The sequence below is a fragment of the Scyliorhinus torazame genome, chromosome 12 (assembly GCF_047496885.1).
Source record: "Scyliorhinus torazame isolate Kashiwa2021f chromosome 12, sScyTor2.1, whole genome shotgun sequence".
Classification (NCBI taxonomy): domain Eukaryota; kingdom Metazoa; phylum Chordata; class Chondrichthyes; order Carcharhiniformes; family Scyliorhinidae; genus Scyliorhinus; species Scyliorhinus torazame.
In genome coordinates, this window is record NC_092718.1 from 142,788,751 (window position 1) to 142,809,963 (window position 21,213).

The 21,213-nt window shown below is 46.4% G+C and overlaps 1 protein-coding gene across 6 annotated transcripts in view; it reads left to right on the forward strand.

Moving 5' to 3' along the window:
- Positions 1-21,213, forward strand: part of LOC140386629 (protein CASP-like) — a 1,158,102-nt gene that overhangs the window by 642,133 nt on the left and 494,756 nt on the right. For all 6 annotated transcript variants that reach the window (XM_072469118.1, XM_072469114.1, XM_072469117.1 and 3 more), the window contains exons 9-10: positions 17,056-17,104; positions 18,015-18,119. In XM_072469118.1, the coding sequence (XP_072325219.1) occupies positions 17,056-17,104; positions 18,015-18,119 (154 nt within the window). The remainder of the gene's footprint in view (positions 1-17,055; positions 17,105-18,014; positions 18,120-21,213) is intronic.

The following is a 21,213-nucleotide window of genomic DNA, read 5'->3' on the forward strand; positions in this document are numbered from 1 at the left end:
GCACCCTACCCAAGGTTTCGGGTGGGGGTGGGGGCAGGGGCGGGGGGGGGGGGGGCTGCCATTCCGTAGGGCAGGGACTCACTTTAGGTATTTGGGGGTGCAGGTTGCCCGGGGAGTGGGGGAGGCTTCGCAGGTACAACACCACTAGTTTGGTGGGGAGAGTGAATGCTGATCTGGCAAGGTGGGATGGTCTTCCTCTGTCACTGGCGGGTTGGGTCCAGGCGGTTAAAATTAATGTGTTGCCGCGATTTCTGTTTATTTTGCAATACCTACCGATTTTCCTGCCAAAGTCTTTTTCCAGGGAGATTGAGGGAAGGATTACCTTGTTCATATGGGGAGGGAAAGTGGCCAGAGTGAGAAAGGTGCTGCTACAGAGAGGAAGGCAGGCAGGGGGTTTGGGTCTCCCGAACCTGATGTACTACTACTGGGCGGCGAATGTGGAGAATGTTTCAAGGGAGTAAGGCAAGGCTGGATGACCTCTACTTTAATGCCAGGTAAAACAGATGAGTTAAAGGTGAGGATTGACACATGGAATTGTGATATAGTTGCCACCACAGACGTGGTTGAGGAAGGGGCATTGACAGCTGAACATTCTGGGATCTAGAGTCTTCACTCGAGACGGGGAGGGGGTTCAAGAGGAGGAGACATTGCATTATTAATTGTTAGCTAAGGAGTCAGTTACTGCAGTAAGGAGAGATGATATCTTGGGGCGGGTGGGGGGGGGGGCATAAAATGAAGCTTTGTGGGTACAGTTTAGGAATAAAAAAAGAGGGGCAGCCATATTGCTCGGTGTTTATTATTGACCCCTAGATAGTCAGCGGGAAATTAAGGATCAAATATGTGCCCAATCGCGAAGGTATGTTAAAATAATAATAGGGTAGTTATATTAGGTGATTTCAACTTTCCCAACATTAATTGGGATAGTCATAGTATTAAGGGCTTAGATGGAGTGGATTTCTGAAAATGTATACAGCAGAACCTTTTGGGTCAATATGTAGAGGGTCCAACAAGGGACGGAGCAGTGCTGGACCTAATTCTGGGGAATGAAACCAGACAGTTTGTTGAAGTGGTGGTGGGGCAGCATTTTAGTGATAGCAACCGCAACATGGTATAATTTAAGGTTGTTATGGACAAAGAAATGGGCAAGTTGCAAAAATATTTCAAGATTGGGAGAGAGCGGATTTTAGTAAAATAAGGCAGGATCTCGCCAAGTTACTTGTGGGAAAATCTACAGAAAAGAGTTGTTCAAAAAGGAAATGGGAAGGGTACAGGCCCAACGTGTTCCCTGTAGGGTGATAGGAATGAATAACAAGCCCAGAGAACCATGGATTACCAGAGGTATTCAGGATACGATGAGAAGGAAAAGAGGCTTTTAACAGGTCGGGGAGGGAAACCAGCGGAGGGATTAGTGGAGTACAGAAAGTGCAGGGTGGAGTTTAAGAAAGCAATTAGGAAGCAAAGAGAGGTGAGAAAACTCTGGCAAAAGTAGGGAAAATCACAAAATATTTTATAAGTATATCAATGGGAAGAGGATAACCAGGGAAAGGCCATTAGATATGGTCGGCGCGGTAGCACAGTGGTTAGCACTGTTGCTTCACAGTGCCAGGGACCTGGGTTCGTTTCCTGTCTTGGGTCTCTGTCTGTGCGGAGTCTGCACGATCTCCCCATCATGGTGCTGAGGACCTGGGTTCGATCCCGGCCCCGGGTCACTGTTCATGTGCAGCTTGCACATTCTCCTCGTGTCTGCATGGGTCTCACCCCCACAACCCAAAAAGATGTGCAGGGTAGGTGAATTGGCCACGCTAAATTGCCCCTCAATTGGAAAAAAAGAATTGGGTACCCTAAATTTATGATTTAAAAAAAATAAACAATAGATAATTAGGGGCATGCTGGACAGGGTGGATAGGGAGCAGCTGTTCCCCTTAGTTGAAGGGCCAGTTACAAGGGGACAAAGTTCAAAGTGAGGCATGGGAAGTTTTGGGGGGATGTGAGGAAAACATTTTTACCCAGAGGGTGGTAACTGGAATGCACTGCCTGGAAGGGTGGTAGAGGTGGGTTTCTTCACATCCTTTAAAAAGTAACTGGATGAACACTTGGCACGCCCTAACATTCAAGGCTTTGGGCCAAGTGCTGGCAAGTGGGATTATGTAGGTAAGTCAGGTGCTTTTCATGTATTGGTGCAGACTCGATGGGCCAAAGGGCCTATTCAGTATTTTCTGTGATTCTCTTTGACATGTACCAATAAACCCACCTTTGGATCAGTATCCAGTATTGGTTCATTATGTTTTTGTGAAATGTCTTGGAATGTTTCAGTTCATTAAAAGTGCTGGAGAAATACAAGCTGTTGTTGTTGAAGAAAACAGGTTGTGGAATTCAAAGCATCTTTGAAAAGTGTGAAAATGATTTTGTGACTCGTTTTTCAGTTCAGGTTAAATTTCTCACCCCACCAAAAAATCTTAAACAATGGCATTCTGTGTTTTATTGTCATTTAATAAATGTAACCACATTTCAAATCCTTTCCTTCCAGCCCTCATGTGGCACTTTTTTGTATTGGATTCTAATGTCAGCACTGTTGCTACTTAACAGAAAATATATTTATTCACTGCTGCAAATTTGACCGAGGCTGTTGATTGTGCCTTTATTTCAGTTCACCTGCAATTTGACCTCTTGATAATGCTATGTTATTTCTACATCTGCTGTCTGTATCAAGAGTGGTGGGAGCTTTAAAACAGATACCAACTTTGACAGCACATAATTTATAAATCATGATGCTTTGTATGTTCTGTTTACTCTGCTGGGTCTGTGATCATCTATGTGTTGTGTACAACAAACAAATTTAGCATCGGGTTTGGTAGCGTAGTGATTATGTTACCGGACTAATCCAGAGAACTTTTCGACTTCACCAAGGCAGTTTGAATACAGCTTTTGTTTTAAAAATGGAAAATATGAAACTAATCAATAAAAGTAACCATGAAACTGTTATTGTTGTAAAAACCCGACTGGTTCACTCATGTCTCTTCAAGAAGGTAACCTGCCCTTTTTTACCTTGTGTGTCTCTATTGGTTGACTTTTAACTGATCTTTGAAATTGTTTAGCGAGCCACTCAGGACGCTACCATAACCTGTTGTTATTTAACAGAAACCTGTCTGTATAATCTAGCTCATTGAAGTTCACTGGGAGGTGATGGAGCCTACCTCTATAAACTGGCTCAATGTGATTCAGTACTAATCGATGGAGCCTGCCCCCCTTATGTCAGGAAATTAATTTACTAAAGGTGCTTAGTCTCATGAGGTGACTAAAATGTTATATTTGTAGAGCCGGTGAAGATTTGAATGTTTTAGAATCATAGAATCCCTACAGTACAGAAACAGGCCATTCAGCCCATCGAGTCTGCACCGACCCTTTGAAAGACCACCCTATCTAGGCCCTATCCTCCACTCTGAGGGCCAATTTAGCACGGCCAATCCACCTAACCTGCACATCTTTGGACTGTGGGAGGAAACCGGAGCACTCGGAGGAAACTCACGCAGACATAGGGAGAAAGTGCAAACTCCATACAGTCACCCAGGGTGGGAATCGAACCCGGGTCCCTGGCGCTGTGAGACAGCAGTGCTGCAAAGACTTATTTCAATTCATGGTTCTGAGTGTTCTCAATTTATTAAATATAATTAATCTTGAATAATTTCGCTGCAGTTACATTATGGGCCAGTATGGAAGTTTCTAAAAAACATATCCACGTGGTTATAAACCAATACTGTTTAATTTGACATTTCAAGCCAACAAGTTCTCTAGCAGTCAGTCTAGTTTCAAGTTGCTGGTGTATCAAGCCCTGAGATTTTTCTCTTTGTTTTTTGTGTTGCCTGGTAAATTCAGTAACATTTGGAGGTTGAACAACTGAAGAAGATTTTTTAAAAATACTGTGGGTGCTGGAAATCTGAAATAAAAACAGAAAATGCTGGAAAGACTGGGCAGGTCTGGCAGCATCTGTGGAGAGAGAAAAAGAGTTACTGTTTCGAGTCAGCACGACAGCACAAGTGATTAGCACTGTGCCTTCACAACGCCAGGTAGCACAATTGATTAGCACTGTGGTTTCACAATGCCAAGGTCCCAGGTTCAATTCCCTGCTGGGTCACTGTCTGTGCAGAGTCTGCACGTTCTCCCCGTGTCTGCGTGGGTTTCCTCCCGGTGCTCCGGTTTCCTCCCACACGTGCAGATTAGGTGGATTGACCATGATAAATTGCCCTTAGTGACCAAAACCGGTCAGGAGGGGTTATTGGGTTACGGGGATAGGGTGGAAGTGAGGGCTTAAATGGGTCGGTAGAGACTCGATGGGCCGAATGGCCTCTTTCTGCACTGTATGTTCTTTGTCTATGAGTTCAGTAGCTGGGTTGCAGACATGAAAAGACCATGTCCAATCCAAACCACTGGAAACCATTGTAAACAGAGTTAGCAAGAATAACATTTGTGTTCCTTCAGAATTCGGCCAGCTCACTCGGTAGTGGTGCTGCTGAACCACTCCTGGTCACCATGGACATTGAAGTGCCATTGCTACCCTCCGTGCTTCTTCCAAGTGGCTTCAACATGGAAGAACACTGATTCGGGCAAATGAAATACAATGTGGAAAAGTGTGAGGTTGTGCACTTTGGAAGGGGGAATTTAGGCATAGACTATTTTCTAAATGAGGAAATGTTTAGGAAATCAGAAGCACAAAGGGACTTGGGAGTCCTTGTTCACGATTCTCTTAAGGTTAACGTGCCCAATACACCTAACGAGCACGTACAGCACTGGGTTAGATACAGAATAAAACTCCCTCTACACTGTTCCCATCAAACACCTCCAGGACAGGTACAGCACAGGGTTAGTTACAGAGGAAAGCTCCTTCTCACTGTCCCCATCAAACACTCCCAGGACAGGTACAGCACGAGGTTAGATACAGAGTAAAGCTCCCTCTACACTCTCCCCATCAAACAGTCCCAGGACAGGGACATCGTGGGGTTAGATACAGAGTCAAGTTTGTTATGGGCCAGGGTTTAGAGAACCCCAAAGTGTATCATGGAGTTCACCTGACCCACAACTTTTAATAAATTGTGGTATGGGGAGCACACGGCCCAATCTGCAGGTGTGGTACAGCAGAAATGGAAAAGTATTTTTTAAAGCAAAACAATGTTTAGCTTATGAACTCTAGTTACCCTTTTTAAAACATACAGTGAACATCTTAGCAACCATTAATTCAAATACAACCTCCAAAGAATACAACACTAAGTAATCCTTACTTTCCTTTTAACATCCATAAGACTTTAAAAAAAACTTTTAACAGAAGCACATCAGGTTTAAATTCACTACTGAGAACAGTTATAACTCTGAATTCACCAAATGATCAAGAGATAGTCTTTACATGGCAGAGAGAACAACATTACACATTCTGTGTCTGACTGCAGCTCCAACACTGAAACAAAACCAAAAAAACACAGACACAGCCAAGCTTTTCTCAAAGTGAAAATAAAAGCTGAGAGACAGCCCAGCTCCACCCACACTCTGACATCACTGCAGTAATAAACACCCATTTCTTAAAGGTACTCTCACATGACAAGTTGTTGATGCCTTCTTAGCAGTACATATTCCATTGCTGAATTTTAGGGAACTAGTTATGAGGTGAATCTCTACTTTCATTTAAGAAGCAGATTTTAAAAAAGCTTTCCCATTTTACTAAAAGTAAATATAATAGATGTGACTGCTGCAGGTTATAGAATATGATCATCCTCCTTCAAATGATGAGATTTAATTCTGAATTGCCAGCTTAACAAAAGCATACAGACATATACAGCACAGGAGGTGGATATTTGGCCTTGTCTCTGTGCTGGCACTCTGAAAGTGCTATCCAGTGCATCCCTTTGTTCTGCTGTTTCCCATAGCCATGCAAGTGTTTACTTTTCAGGTGTACATTCTTCTGAAAGTTGCTCTTGAACCTGCTCCCATCAAAACCCAAAATTATTTTTGAACACTTTTATGAACTCTCACCTTAACTTTCTCTTCTGCAAAGAGAACAGGCTTCTCTGTTTTACAGAGGATATACAGCAATAGTCAATTTGGTTTACACAAGTCCATGCCGGTGTTTATTTTTCAAAATTAATTTACTGGTTAGGCCAGCATTTATTGCCCATCCCTAATTGCCCTTCAGAAGATGGTGGGCAGTTGCCTTTTTTTATTCTTTAAAAATATTTTCATTCAAGGCATTTTCACAAATACACACAGAATATCAGAAGAACAACAAAGCAACTCAATAAACAACCACAACCCGCCTGCCTCCGACACCAACCCCCGCCACGTTCCGCATTTTAATCCCCTTAGCCCCCCGCTGACCCCTCAATCCTCTTTGAAGAAATCGCTAAATGGTTTCCACCTCTGGCTGAACCCCTCTGCCGACACTCGCAGTGCGAACTTAACCTCCAGCCTCCAGAATTCTGCCAGGTCGCTCAACTACATGCCCGCTTTCGGCGGTTCCGAACCCACCACCCTAGCAAAATCCGTCTCGGAGCTATCAGGGAGGCAAAGGCCAAAACATCGGCCTTTCTCATCCCCAGCTTCCTGGATCTTCCAACACCCCATATAGCGTCACCTCTGGACTCCGAACCACTCCCACACCTTGGACATCACGTCCGAGGACCCCTGCCAGAACCCCCTCAATCTTGGACACACCCAGAACATGTGGACGTGATTCAAGGGCCCCCCTCGGGCAGCACCCTCACCTGTTCTCTGCCACATAAAAACCTACTCATCCTCGTCACCATCATATGAGCCCTGTGTACCATCTTAAATTGATGAGGCTTAATCTTGCACATGATGAGGACGCATTCACCCTCTGCAAGGCCTCCATCCACATCTCGTCACCACTCCCCTAGGAATCAGGCAGATGGGAGCCTGTGACAATGTAGCGGGGGGACTACCGCCCTCGCTTCATTAAGCACCCTCACCAGCAGTGGCCCCAGGTCCGCCCAAAACTTTTTATAAAACTCTACTGGGAACCCATCCAGCCCCAGGGTCTTACCCGCTTGCATTACCCCCATACCATCCATCACCTCCCTCAGCCCCATTGGTTCCCCCAGACCCTGAACCAACCTCTCCTCCACTTTGGGAAACTCCAACCCATTCAAGAACCGCCTCATCCCCTCGTACCCGGTCGGGGGCTCCAACTCGTAGAGCCTTCTAAGGGCCTCAAACACCCCATTCACCCCCTCAGGGCCCAACCCTTATCATCCCTCACTCTACCAATCACCCGCTCCGCCACCTGCTTCCTCAACTGATGGGCCAACCTCCTACTCCCCTTTCCCTGTAGTCATGCACAGCCCCTCTGGCCCTCTGCAACTGACCAACCGCCTTCCCTGTAGCAAATAACCCAAACTCTATCTGGAGCTATTGCCTCTCCTTCAACAACCCCGCCACCGAATATCTCCTATCCACCCTCAATATCTCATCCACCAGCCTTGCCCTCTCCTCCCGTGTGTTCCTGAAGCAATATAACCCTCCCCCTGAGCCACCCTCAAATCTACCCAATCCGGCGCGTAGTCGGAAACCACAATCACCGAATACTTTGAGTCGGCCACTCCCACCAGCAGCGCCTTGTCCAACACAAAATAGTCAATCCGGGAGTACACCCGTTACACATGGGAGACGTATGAAAACTCCTTCGCCCTCGGCCTCCCAAACCTCGGTGGGTCCACTCCCCCATGTGCTGTATGAACCCCCTCAGTTCTCTCGCCACTGCCGACACGCCCGATGACTTGGGATTCGACTGGCCCAGGCTTGGGTCTGTGACCGTATAAAAATCCTTCCCCACCCCCCACAATGCTCCCCACCTTGGAACGCAGCTCTCTTATTGGCCAACACTGCCATTCCCCTCATCTTCATTTCCAGCCCCGAATGGAACACCTGCCCCACCATCCCGATCTCAGCCTTGTCTGATCGGCCAACTTAACTGCGTCTCCTGCAAAAATGCCACATCCGCCTTCAGACTCATTAGATGTGTGAAAACATGCGACTGTTTAATCAGCCCATTCAACCCCATCACATTCCACTTGACCAACCTGGCTGGGGGGGGCGGGAATGGGGAGGGCTCCCCACCCCCTTCCCCCCAACATCCCCTCCCCCTGCCGATCAGCCATATCCCTATCTGGGCCGCCCCTCCAGGCCCACCCTCAGATGTTCACCGTCACCGATCCCTTCCCAACTGCGCCAGACCAACCAATCCCTTGTCACCTTGTCAGCAAGCCCCCACCCAACAGAAAATCTGCCCTGGAATACCTTTCCGAGGCCAGTACATCCTTCCTTGGATAAAGGGCCCAAACTGCTCACAATACTCCAAATGGGATCTGACCAGAGCCTTATACAACCTCAGAAGTACATCCCTGGTCTTGTATTCTAGCCCTCTTGGCATGAATGCTAACATTGCATTTGCCTTCTTAACTGCCGACTGAACCTGCACGTTAACCTTAAGAGAATCGTGAACAAGGATTCCCAAGTCCCTTTGTGCTTCTGATTTCCTAAACATTTCCTCATTTAGAAAATAGTCTATGCCTAAATTCCCCCTTCCAAAGTGCACAACCTCACACTTTTCCACATTGTATTTCATTTGCCACTTCATTGCCCACTCTCCGAGCTTGTCCAAATCCTACTGCAGCCCCCTTGCTTACTCAATACTATCTGTCCCTCTACAGATCTTTGTATCATCTGCAAACTTAGCAACAGTGCCTTCAGTTCCTTCTTCCAGATCATTAATGCATATTGTGAAAAGCTGTGGCCCCAGCACAGACCCCTGAGGCACACCACTAGTCACCGGCTGCCATCCTGAAAAAGACCCCTTTGTTCCCTCTCTCTGCCTTCTGCCAGTCAGCCAATCCTCTATCCATACCAGGATCTTACCCTTAACACCATGGGCTCTTAACTTATTTAACTGTCTCCTATGCGGCACCTTGTCAAAGGCCTTCTGGAAATCTAAATAAATGATGTCCACTGGTTCTCCTTTATCTAACTTCCTTGTTACCTCCTCAAAGACAGCGGCCTCCGTGACTTCCGGTGACGACGGGCGATAGGCAGCCACACACTTGAGGGCTCCCGCTCGGAAATAGGAATTTTGGACTTTTAACGCCCGGTCCCGGGAGCAACAGAGGCTGAAAAGGCTATTGGAAGGCACAGGGAGGAGAAATGTCCAAGTTTGGGAGAAAAACGGCCGTGAAAAAGGGGGTTAACGGAAGTCCGCCGGGGAGTGAAAAAGTCAGCGCAGGAACTGTAAGGAAAGCGGAGGCTGGAGCACCAGAGGAGGCAACATCGCTCATAGCAGAAGAAATGACCAAGGTGATGGCTGCGGAACTTGAAAAACAGTTCACAAACCACATGGAAGCGATGAAGAAGGAGATGGGGGCAGTATTGAAAGTGCTGGTGGAGGAGGCGATTGCCCCGGTGTGGGCGGCGGTATCAAGCGCAGCGGCGGAGGTGCGGGAGCAAGGTGAGACACTGATGGAAGTGGAAGAGGCATTATCGCAGCACAGTGATCAACTCACCTCGATGGGGAAGGAGTTGCGGAGGGTGATAGAAAGCAACAAGGGTCTGCGAGCCAAAATGGAAGACCTGGAAAACAGATCCAGGCGACAGAATCTGAGGATTGTGTGTCTGCCCGAAGGGGTGGAAGGCGCGAAGCCGACGGAGTATTTTGCCACGATGTTGGCGAAGCAATTGGGGGAGGGGGACGATCCCTCCCGATATGAACTGGATCAGGTTCATCGGTCGTGGAGGCCTATACCAAAGGCGAGTGAGCCGCCAAGAGTAGTAACTGTGTGTTTCCGTAGGTATAGGGTGAAGGAGAAAGTCCTGTGCTGGGCAAAGCAGAAGCGGGTGGTGCAGTGGGCTGGAGCTGATATACGCATATACCAGGACCTTACGATGGAGCTGGCGAGGAGGCAGGCTGCCTTCAGCTGGGTGAAGAAGGCACTGTACATCAGCAAGGTGCAGTGCGGCATAGTATATCCAGCTAAGTTGAGGGTGACCTACTAATCTAAGGACTTTTATTTTGGGACGGCGGAAGCAGCGGAGAAATTTGTGAAGGCAGAAGGACTGTGGCAGAATTGAGAAATGGTCGTGTACCAATGTAGCCTCATGTAACTTTATTTTTTCACTGCGTGTACTAAATGAGTTGACGCTGTATATATTTGGGCAAGGGAAGAGATGGGCCATTCATTTACAATGATGGTTCTTTGGGGCTTGGGTGTGTATGTTGGGGTTGTGTGCTAAAGGGAATTTCTTGGTTTTCCTGGGTCCGGGCTAGGGGGAAGGAGACCCGGACAGGGGCCTCCACACCGGCCAGTGAACGGCAGTGAAGTGGGGTGAGGGGCTGCGGCCATCGGAGCCTGGTAGAACAGGTTTCGGTGAGTCTAGCCGGGGTGAAAAGTTGGGGAAAGGAACCGAAGGTGGGGGGAGGAGTTTACAAGAGGAAGTGGTGGGGAGGAGTCTGGGAATTCATGGGTGTCATTCACAGTACTCTTTCAGGGATTGGATGGCGTTGAATATTAGGGGGGGTTGGGGGGGGGGGGGGGGCTGGACTGTATATGTCAGTGGTGACCATAGGCGATTCCTGATTCTTTTTTCCTTTTTTTCCCACCTTGCGTTTGTTTTATTTGATGCTTATATTGTCAGGTGGGCCGTTGTTTGGGTGGTGGTGGGAGGATGGGATCATTGTTGTTAATAAGGGGATTGACATTGTATTCGTTACCGTTTACTGTTTGTTGGTGGGGTGTAATTTCTGAAGAAAATGTGAAAATGGAGAATAGAAATATTTATTAAAAAAAAGACAGCGGCCTCCGTACCTTCGATGCCTTTAGGCATCCCTCTTCTGGCTTTCCCTCATCACTCCCAACTCTACCGCCAATGAGGCTATCTACTCCTCATGTTCCCCCACCGCCTCCTCCACTTTCTGAATCGCCCATTCCTGGGACTCCAGCCTCTGCTCAACTTGCTCAATCCCAGATCTCAGCGGCTCCTCCGCGTTGGCCAGGTCTTCCAGGTCCTCTTTCTTCTGCTGCTGGAACTTGTTATTCAAGAACTCCACCAGCTGCTCTGTCGACCACTGGGTGGGCAGCCTTGCCACCGCTACATTTACTTGTGAAGCACCATGAAAACTCTCCTGCTCCAACAGCTCTTTATTTCTCGTGGGGCTCCTCGGCTGCTGATCCATGCACTAGCCATACCAGAGGAGTATTACCTTCCTTGCACCTTTTGCCCTCAAACACTCCCTTAAATTTCTTAGATTTCATAGAATTTACAGTGCAGAAGGAAAAGCAGTGGAAAAAAACAAAAAAAATCAACCTTGAGCAGGAACCACCAAATGTGCGACCGCTCACTCCATTCCATGGCTGCCACTTGAAGTCCTGAGTTGCGCTCTTGAACCGCTGCAGCCGTTGAGGTGTAGCTACATGCTGTTAGGGAAGGTGTTCCAGGATTTTACACCAGCGACAGTGAACGAACGGCAATACATTTCCAGGAGTTTCAGTGTTTGGAGATAGCTAAGCTGCTGAATGTTAGGCTAGAGAATGCAAGCACTTGACCTCCTTCCCTCCCTTCCTCCCTCTTCATAGAATCATAGAATCTACAGTGCAGAACGAGGCCATTTGGCCCATCGAGTCTTCACCGGCCCTTGGAAAGAGCACCCTACCTAAGCCCATACCTCCACCCTATCCCCGTAACCCCACCTGTCTGTCTGAAACCTGCTCTGGGTTAAAATTGTCTCCTTGGTGTAACACAATTTGAATCTAAAAAATTTATGTAGTATCTCCATTAATGTGATTTATGGATCTAACATTTATGTATTCTTAAGATAAAATCAGCTATTGTGACGCAAATTATCAGCAGCCTAGTCCCATTGATGGAACTCTTTACTGTGATAACAGAGTTTTAGGTCTTAAACAATTCATGAACCATGTTTTGAACACTTAGCCATTCCATGCTATCGACTGCAGTTGTTCACTGTCAGATTTGTGAATGCTACTATCAATTTTCACAAATGAAGCTGACAAATTTAGTAGACTACGGTCTCTGTTTGTATTTTGAGGATTCACATTCACATAGCAAGTGCAAACAAGTTTCTGTAGAATGGAGATAATATAATCTGATTGTTCACCAGTGTCTGATCATTCCCTCTGGTACCACACTCATCTATGTTCCCTTAAGTCCAAGGGGTGCAGATTTGATGGATAACTGGTTTAACCATCTACCGCCAGATCTGGCTGGACTACTTCAAACACTATTAGGTCCTGCTCTTGCATCATTCTCCTGGAATGCCAGGATAACCCATAGCTTCTTTTCACTACTCCAAACCATCTTCTCTTTCTTACACCCATGTCCCATCCACTCTGCCCTCCAGCAAGTACAAGGAACTCATGGACTGCCATGTGAGTAAGATTGAGACTTGTCTGATTAACTTCCTCTGCCTAGTCCCCCCACTTCCATCAGCCCACAGGCCAAAATCTTTTAATACCCCTCCTTGCCTTGGACCTGAACTTGCATCTTTCTCTAATTTCTCTCCCAACTTCCCTCATGTCCCCTCTAATTACAGCCTGTTGACCACATCTTCTTCTCCCAAAATGTCTCTACTGCCATCCAGTTGGGTGGGGCTGCACTCACGTGGTTGCACCCTTATTTATCCACCTCTTGTTCCCTTGATCCTATTCTCATTGAACTACCGATCAACCAACTTTCTCTCCTGACCCCCATGTTAGCTCATATTGTAAACTGTTCTATCTGTTCAGGTGTTGTCCCCCTCTTCTTTAATTCTGTCACCATCATCCCTCTCCTGAGAAAAATCACCCTTGTAACCCTTTTGTCCTTGCAAACTACCATCCCATCTCCAACCTCCTTTTCCTCTCCAATGTGTTGTGGCCTCCCAAATCTGTTTCCCCCCTTTTTAATTTTTTTTTCCATTTAAGAGGCAATTTAACGTGGCCAATCCACCTACCCGGCACATGGGGGCTTATGTGGGTGAGACCCACACAACAACGGGGAGAATGTGCTCTACACAGACAGTGACCCAGGGCCAGGATCGAACCCTGGTCCTCGGCACCGTGAGGCAGCAGTACTAACCATTGCGCCACCGGCGACATCTGTTCCCACCTTTCCCTGAACTCCAGGTTTGAATCCCTCCAGGTTTCTTTTTTTAAAAACGCATTTTATTCAAACTTGTACCAAAGTAGGTTACAGCAAATAAACACCCTGGGAAACATTCTTCCCAACAATCAACTATACAGTTTGTACAGTTTTTTCTCCTTTTTCCCCTCCCTCCCCATCATCCACCCCCCCCACCCCCCCTGCAACGAACAGCTCCTCAAACATGGTCACAAACATCCCCCACCTTTTTCAAACTTCCCTGCTGAGCCCCTTAACACATACTTTATCTTCTCTAACCGCAGGAAGTCATGCAGGTCACCCAAAGTCCCTAACCTGTAGATACCTGAACTCACTACCCCTCGGCAGCTCTACCCTCTCCCTTAGCTCCTCCAGACTGGCGAACCCTTCCTCCAAATACAAATCCCTCACCTTGACCTGCCCCACTTTCCTCCACCTCCTATATACACTATCCACCCCCCCACCCCCCCAGCTCAAACCCATGATTCTCGCACAGCGGAGTTAGCACCGACACCACCACCTCCGGTACCAGAGTTCTCGACGGATTCATCACCACATTCAACAGCCGTCTTATATTACTCGCGAGCTACCTGCCCTGAACGAAGCCTGTTTGATCTTCTGCAACCACCCCCGGGACACAATCCTCCATCCTCCCCGCCAACAACTTAGCTAATAGTTTCACATTCGTGTTCAATAGTGATATGGGTCTATGCGACCCACATTCCACCGGATCCTTCCCTTTTTTTGGCATTAGTGTGATTACTGCCTGCTTCGTTGTCTCCGGCAACTCCCCCTTCTCCAGTGCTTCATTAAACGCCCCCAACAGATGAGGTGCCAGGTCCGCCGCAAATTCCTTATAAATTTCTGCCGGGTACCCATCCGGCCCAGGGGCCTTCCCCGACTTCATACCCCGATACTATCCAGCACCTCTCTCAGCCCCAGGGGATCCTCCAACGCCTGCCTCTTTGCTTCCTCCACCTGGGGAAATTCCAGCTCGTCCAGAAACCACCCCATGTCCCCCTCCTCTCCTCCTGGGTCTGCCTCATAAAGTCCTTGGTAATACTCTCTAAATGCCTCATTTGTCTTCCCTGGTTCTGACACCACATCCCCAGCCCCAGTCCGGATATTCAATATTTCCCTGGACGCAGCATGCGGCTCGCCTTCTCCCCATGCTCGTATTGCACCCCTCTTGCCCTATGCAGTTGCTCTGCCGCCCTCCCCATTGTCAGCCTGTCAAATTGCCCCTGCAACTTTTTCCTCCTCGCCAATCCCTCCACGGTGTGCACCTTCGAATATTCCCTGTCCACTTCCACTATCTCGCTCACTAGACGGTCATGTTCCGCCCTCCTTTCCTTATTCGCACAAACCGTTAATGAGATAATTTCTCCCCGGACCACTGCCTTCAGTGTTTCCCAAAAATGCCCACCGACACCTCTCCATTCTGATTGAACTCCACATAATCCCTAATCGCCAATCGCACCTTATCACAAAAACCTCCATCCACCAACAACCCCGAGTCAAACCTCCACCCCGGCCTCTGCTCTCGTCCCGTACTGAACCGAATATCCAGCCAGTGGGGTGCATGGTCCGAGATAACTATCCCCGCATACTCTACCCCAACCAAAATCTTCCGACTCAATCAATCCCGTAATCAATCCTTGAATGCACTTTATAGACAAAAAGAAGGAATACTCCCTTCCCCCTGGGTTCTGAAAGCGCCATGGATCCACCATACCCATCCAGAAACCCCGCCCAGCTCCCTTGCCATTCGTACCCTACCCAAGACCTGGGGCTCGTTCTATCCACCCTCTGTTCCAGGACACAGTTAAAATCTCCTCCCATGATCAACTGGTACGTGGCCAAATCCGGGGTTGCTGCCAGCAACCCCCTCATAAAACCCACATCATCCCAATTTGGGGCACACATTTACCAACACTACCGGTGCCCCTTCCAATACCCCACTCACAATCACATATCTCCCACCTGGATCCCTCACCTCCTTCGCACTCACACATCCCATTTTTTTGCTCATTAAAATCGCCACACCCCTTGATTTCAAATCAAACCCGAGTGAAAAACCTGCACAACCCACCCCTTCCTTAACCTAACCTGGTCCTTCACACGAAGGTGTGTCTCCTGCAAAAAGACAACCCCCGCTTTCAAACTCCTGAGGTGCGCGAACACCCGTGACCTTTTAACCGGCTCATTCAGTCCCCGGACGTTCCACGTTACTAACCTTACGGCTTGCCCCACCAATCCCCTCTTCCGTCCGTCATCTTCCCCACTTAACTCCTGCCCCTTTAATTCCACTCTGTACCTAGCCCATCCCAGATGGCCCCTTTCTTCGCCCTTGACCATGTCATCTCTCACCCCCTGCTGCGTCTCAGAAACCCCCCCCCCCTCGCTTTTCCCCTTCCCGTTCTTTGAGGCTAACCACTGCGCCACCATGCTGCCCGCAGATACATTAACGGCTTTCGAAAGACTTCTTGACAAATACATGGGTAGGATGTGTATAGAGGGATATGGCACAAGGAAGTAATGAGGGTTTTGGCTCAGGTTGATATCATGACCGGTACAGGCTTGGAGGGCCGAAGGGCCTGTTGTTGTGCTGTAATGTTTTTTGTTCTTCACTCGGAGGATGGTGTACCAGTGGAGGTCTGCTCACTGAATATATTTAAGAAGGAAATAGATAGATTTCTAGCCTCAAGTATTAATAGGTGTGGGGAGACAGCAGGAATATGGTGTGGAGATGGAGGATCAGCCATGATCATGCTGAATGGCAAAGCAGATTCGAAGGGTCGAAGGGCCTCCTCCTGCTCCTCGTTTCTATGTTAAAGATTCTATGTTTGTTAAACGTTTACCTAATCTCTAGTTATATCAGAAAGTTCAGAATTCTAATCGGTATTAAATATCAATCATAATCCAAGCCCTGACACTTAAACTTTATGCCGTTAATTATCCAAATGAAGTATGATTTGGCGAGTGTCATGCAAAAGAGACTATTTGATGTTTGTTTGTATGCGGACTGTGAACAGTCACAACATATATACTATTTTGCTGCTGTTGCAACGTTTTATGGACTGTAATTATGTTTTTTATGAATGGTTATCAAACGAATGCTGTGGTCTTGCATCTTAAAAGCATTAAAATACATCTAGCATTTAGTCAGGATGCTGAAATTAGTTGTCAAACTATTGAGTGTAGATCAATCATAAGGTAACCCCAAAGGTTAGCCATCATCTGGCCAGTTAACGAGAGTTATTAGCCTCTATTTTCATTCTCAGTTTGACCAAGGCTCAAGTTAAGGTGTACAATGTTGAATATGGCCCTTGGTTTGACCATTGTTACCTAACTAACTGCTGCTGGTAGAATTAAACAGTCACAAGCAGAAAACGTATACATAAGCAATGTTTTCCTGCATTGAGGTCTCTTGTGTGAGGCATTTTTTTTGTTAGCTCCCTTGTGTAATGCTATGTTTAGCTCATTGCTCCCTGTGTAATATACTTTTCACTTCTAAAGTTAACTTCTAGCTTACAGCACAGAATTTGTATAAGCTTGATGCTGGAACTGTGCAATTGCTGGCCTCCACTTTTATCAATACAATGAAAAAGATAATTTTGTGAACATAACCTGCTGCTAAGTATTGGAGAGTGTCTGAAACTGTCTTATGTAGTTGCAACTGTAATTTAGGCATCAAATAACAGCTGAATCAAATGGACAGAGATACTAAAACATGTTTATATCTGGCACATAACATTCTCCTTGACTGATATACAACGGATATTTCCGCACCTGAAACATCTAACTGGGTGTGAATTTTTTATTGCATGGGCATATCGGCAATGTGTTCAGGAGTTTAGTTAAGTTGGATTCTTCTTCAATCTATTACAGAGCGGATGAAATTGAAATTATCATGACCGATCTGGAAAGAGCCAATCAGGTAACAGACTTTCAGTGTTTTGGCTAATGATTTGATTCTTGCAACCAACTACCACCTTGCCCCGTCAGCTTCTCCTCTGACCCCACACACACCTGGTGGCACTCTTGCCTCTGACCCCACTCTCCCCTCGCACCACTTTCCCTTGGACCCCACTCTCCCACCACCTCACCTCGCATCTTCACCCCTCGTGTCCCCTCGCATCTCATCTCCCTCCCCTTATACTAACTCTCTCCTTTCCCTTCAGTTCTATCCCCTTAACGTGCATTCCTTGCACGTTATTCCTCCGCCCTTTCCCATATCTCCCAATCCTCTCATTCCACTCATTGCACATTTCACTCTCTCCCTAGTCCTACCATTACCTTCTCACCTTCTCCCACCCCCACACACCCAACCCAACTACTTTCCACCCCATTATTTTCACTTCTTTACCTGACCCATCTCCTGCACCCATCCAATCTTTTTCCTTCCTTCTCTTCCCTATCCCTTGTCTCCTGTTGCCGCCCACCTCTCGCCTCTCTCTCTCTCTCTCTCTCTCTCTCTCCTCCTCCCCACCCTTCCCCCATCCCAAAAGAAAATCATTTTTGGTCTCATCTGTGGAAAAGAAATTGAATAAAAGAATCTCGTTGCACTTGTTTTTGTTCTGTCTCAAAAACTCACTGAGCTGCAACATTAATATCAGCAGGGATTCCTTGCTCCTGGCGTTAAATTACTGTCATAATCACTCAATTATTTCCTCCTTGTACTGTTTAAAATGAATATCCATCACTTTCAGTATTTTCTTTTTACATTTATTAGGTTGACTGTTAAGGAAAATCTGTTCTAGGCAGTGATGCAGAAATTGATTAATGGGCCAATATAATTTCTCAGCTGTTGAATGAATATGTTTTGTTTTTCCTTCCCTTTCCCTCAGAGGGCAGAGGTGGTTCAAAGAGAGGCAGAGACCTTACGTGAACAACTTTCCTCAGCTAACAAATCCCTGCAGCTGGCCACTCAGATCCAGAAAGCTCCTGATGTGGTAAGACATTAAAGAAGGTGAACCAAAGAAAGGGTTGACTGATAAACACATTTTTCAATTCAGAGGTGTCTTATCCACTTTCCAACTGTCTATCTATTAATTTTAGCTCAATTTTCTTCATTGATGATCAACAAACCAATCATAGTTGTATACTTGAACTGATTTGGAAAAGGTGGTAACTAGATTAAGATGCAACTAAAAATGATGAGGCTGCAATTATGACACAAACTTCCATGTGGGATAATGTGTCTTTTTTCTGTTAATACCAATCTGTTAAAAATGTGATTTAAAAAAAAAAAACTGAATTGTGTGCACAACTGCTGTGCCATTGCAATCCTTGATCCTGATGTCTACATTTTTGGGGCAGCAAGGTGGCACAGTGGTTAGCACTGGGACTACGGCACTGAGGACCCTGGTTCGAATCCCGGCCCTGGGTCACTGTCCGTGTGGAATTTGCACATTCTCCCCGTGTTTGCGTGAGTCTCACCCCCACAACATCTTTATGTGCTGGGTAGGTGGATTGGCCATGCTAAATTGCCCCTTAATTGAACAAAACATAATTGGGTACGCTAAATTTACTTTTTAAAAATGTCTACATTTCTGAATTCGGAACATACACTACACTCGGGCACAAGCTGCTTAGACTGAATTTACTCACTCCAGTTTTACGAACCATATAATATCAGTCTTCCAAATAAACCTTTTATAAAAATATTATTCACTCCACGATGAACAAATCTTCATCTTAAATAAAATGACCAGAAACATATCATTTGAGCTTTTTTCATATTCAGCAAATAACCAAATAGCATTTTCCTTAAAAACTACTTTCACAGACACTTTCTCTTTTACAGAAGCACCTCCCTCCATCCCAGCATTACATAGACCTTTTTTTCCAGGACAGCAGAAACCTATTCAAGATGGACATGTTACACCTCATCAAGACTGGGACAAATGGTCTTGTGAGGAGGTTAACTGGTTCTGCCCATGAGTGTTTAAATTAGGTTGCCCGTGATCTGAGCGCTGAATGAAGCATTCAAAAGGATCAGCAACAACAAAAACTTGTATTTATACAATGTCTTTAGTGTCACAAAATGCCCAAGCCACTTCAGACAGTAACATTATAAAGCAAAATTTGGCATCAGGCCCCACAACTGATATTATGGCAGATGATCAAAAGCTTGGTCAAAGAGGTATCAAAAGCTTGGTCAAGAGCATCTTCAGGGGAGAAAGAGAGATGGAGCGGCAGAGAGATTTATGGAGGAGATTCCACACCTTAGGGCTTTGACAGCTGATGGCAAGGCCACAAATAGTGAATCAATTAAAATCGAGGATTTAAGAATCCAGAATTGGATGTGGAGATATTTCAGAGGGTTGTGGTACTGCAGGTGGTTACAGGGACAGAGAGGGGCAAGGACATGGGAGGACTTGAAAACAAGGATGTGAATTTCAAAATTGAGGCATTGTTAGACCATGAGATTATGCGTTGATGATTACACGAGTGATGGATGAATGAGACTCAGCAGCAGTAAGGTCGCAGGCAGCCGAACTTGGACAACCTCAAGTCTTTGGAGAGTAAAATGTTGGAGAAGAGACAGGAGTGCATTGGAATAATCAAGTCTCGAAGCAATACAGTTACAGTAAGGTTTTTAGCAACAGATGAGCTGAGATATGGGCAGAGGTGGAAATCAGCAGTCTTACCGATGCCACAAATATGTGGTTAGCCCGCTCATCTCAGGGTCAAATATGGCGTCAAGTTTGCACATGGTCTGGCTCAGCATCACACAGTTGATAACTCGAGAACAGAGTTTATAGCGAGGACATATGACAATGACTTCTGTCTTCCCTGTCTTTAATTGGAGGAATTTTCTGCTCATCCGTCAGTGACGTCAGTGGAAGGGAGGCTGCTGGAGAAGATACTGAGGGATAGGATCTATTCCTATTTGGAAGAAAATGGGCTTATCAGTGATACGCAACATGGTTTTGTGCAGCGAAGTTCATGTCTTACCTACTTAAGACAATTTCTCTTTGAGAAAGTGACAAAGTTGATTGATGAGGAAAGGGCTGTAGATGTCATATACATGGACTTCAGTAAGGCGTTTGATAAGGTTCCCCATGGTAGGCTGATGGAGAAAGTGAAGTCTCATCAGGTCCAGGGTGTACTAGCTAGATGGATAAAGAACTGGCTGGGCAACAGGAGACAGAGAGTAGTAGTGGAAGGGAGTTTCTCAAAATGGAGAACTGTGACCAGTGGTGTTCCACAGGGATCCGTGCTGGGACCACTGTTTGTGATATACATAAATGATCTGGAGGAAGGTATAGGTGGTCTGATTAGCAAGTTTGCAGATGACACTAAGATTGGTGGAGTAGCAGATAGTGAAGGGGACTGTCAGAGAATACAGCAGAATATAGATAGATTGGAGAGTTAGGCGGAGAAATGGCAGATGGAGTTCAATCCAGGCAAATGCGAGGTGATGCATTTTGGAAGATCCAATTCAAGAGCGAACTATACGGTAAATGAAAAAGACCTGGGGAAAATCGATGTACAGAGAGATCTGGGTGTTCAGGTCCATTGTACCCTGAAGGTGACTGCGCAGGTCGATAGAGTGGTCAAGAAGGCATACGGCATGCTTTCCTTCATCGGAAGGGGTATTGAATGAAATGAAAATCACTTATTGTCACGAGTAGGCTTCAATGAAGTTACTGTGAAAAGCCCCTAGTCGCCACATTCCGGCGCCTGTTCGGGGAGGCTGGTACGGGAATTGAACCGTGCTGGTGCCCTGCCTTGGTCTGCTTTCAAAGCCAGCGATTTAGCCCTGTGCTAAACAGCCCCAGTACAAGAGTTGGCAGGTCATGTTACAGTTGTATAAGACTTTGGTTCGGCCACATTTGGAATACTGCATACAGTTCTGGTCGCCACATTACCAAAAGGATGTGGATGCTTTGGAGAAGGTTCACCAGGATGTTGTCTGGTATGCAGGGCGCTAGCTGTGAAGAGAGGTTGAGTAGATTAGGATTATTTTCATTAGAAAGACGGAGGTTGAGGGGGGGATCTCATGGAGGTCTACAAAATCATGAGAGGTATAGATAGGGT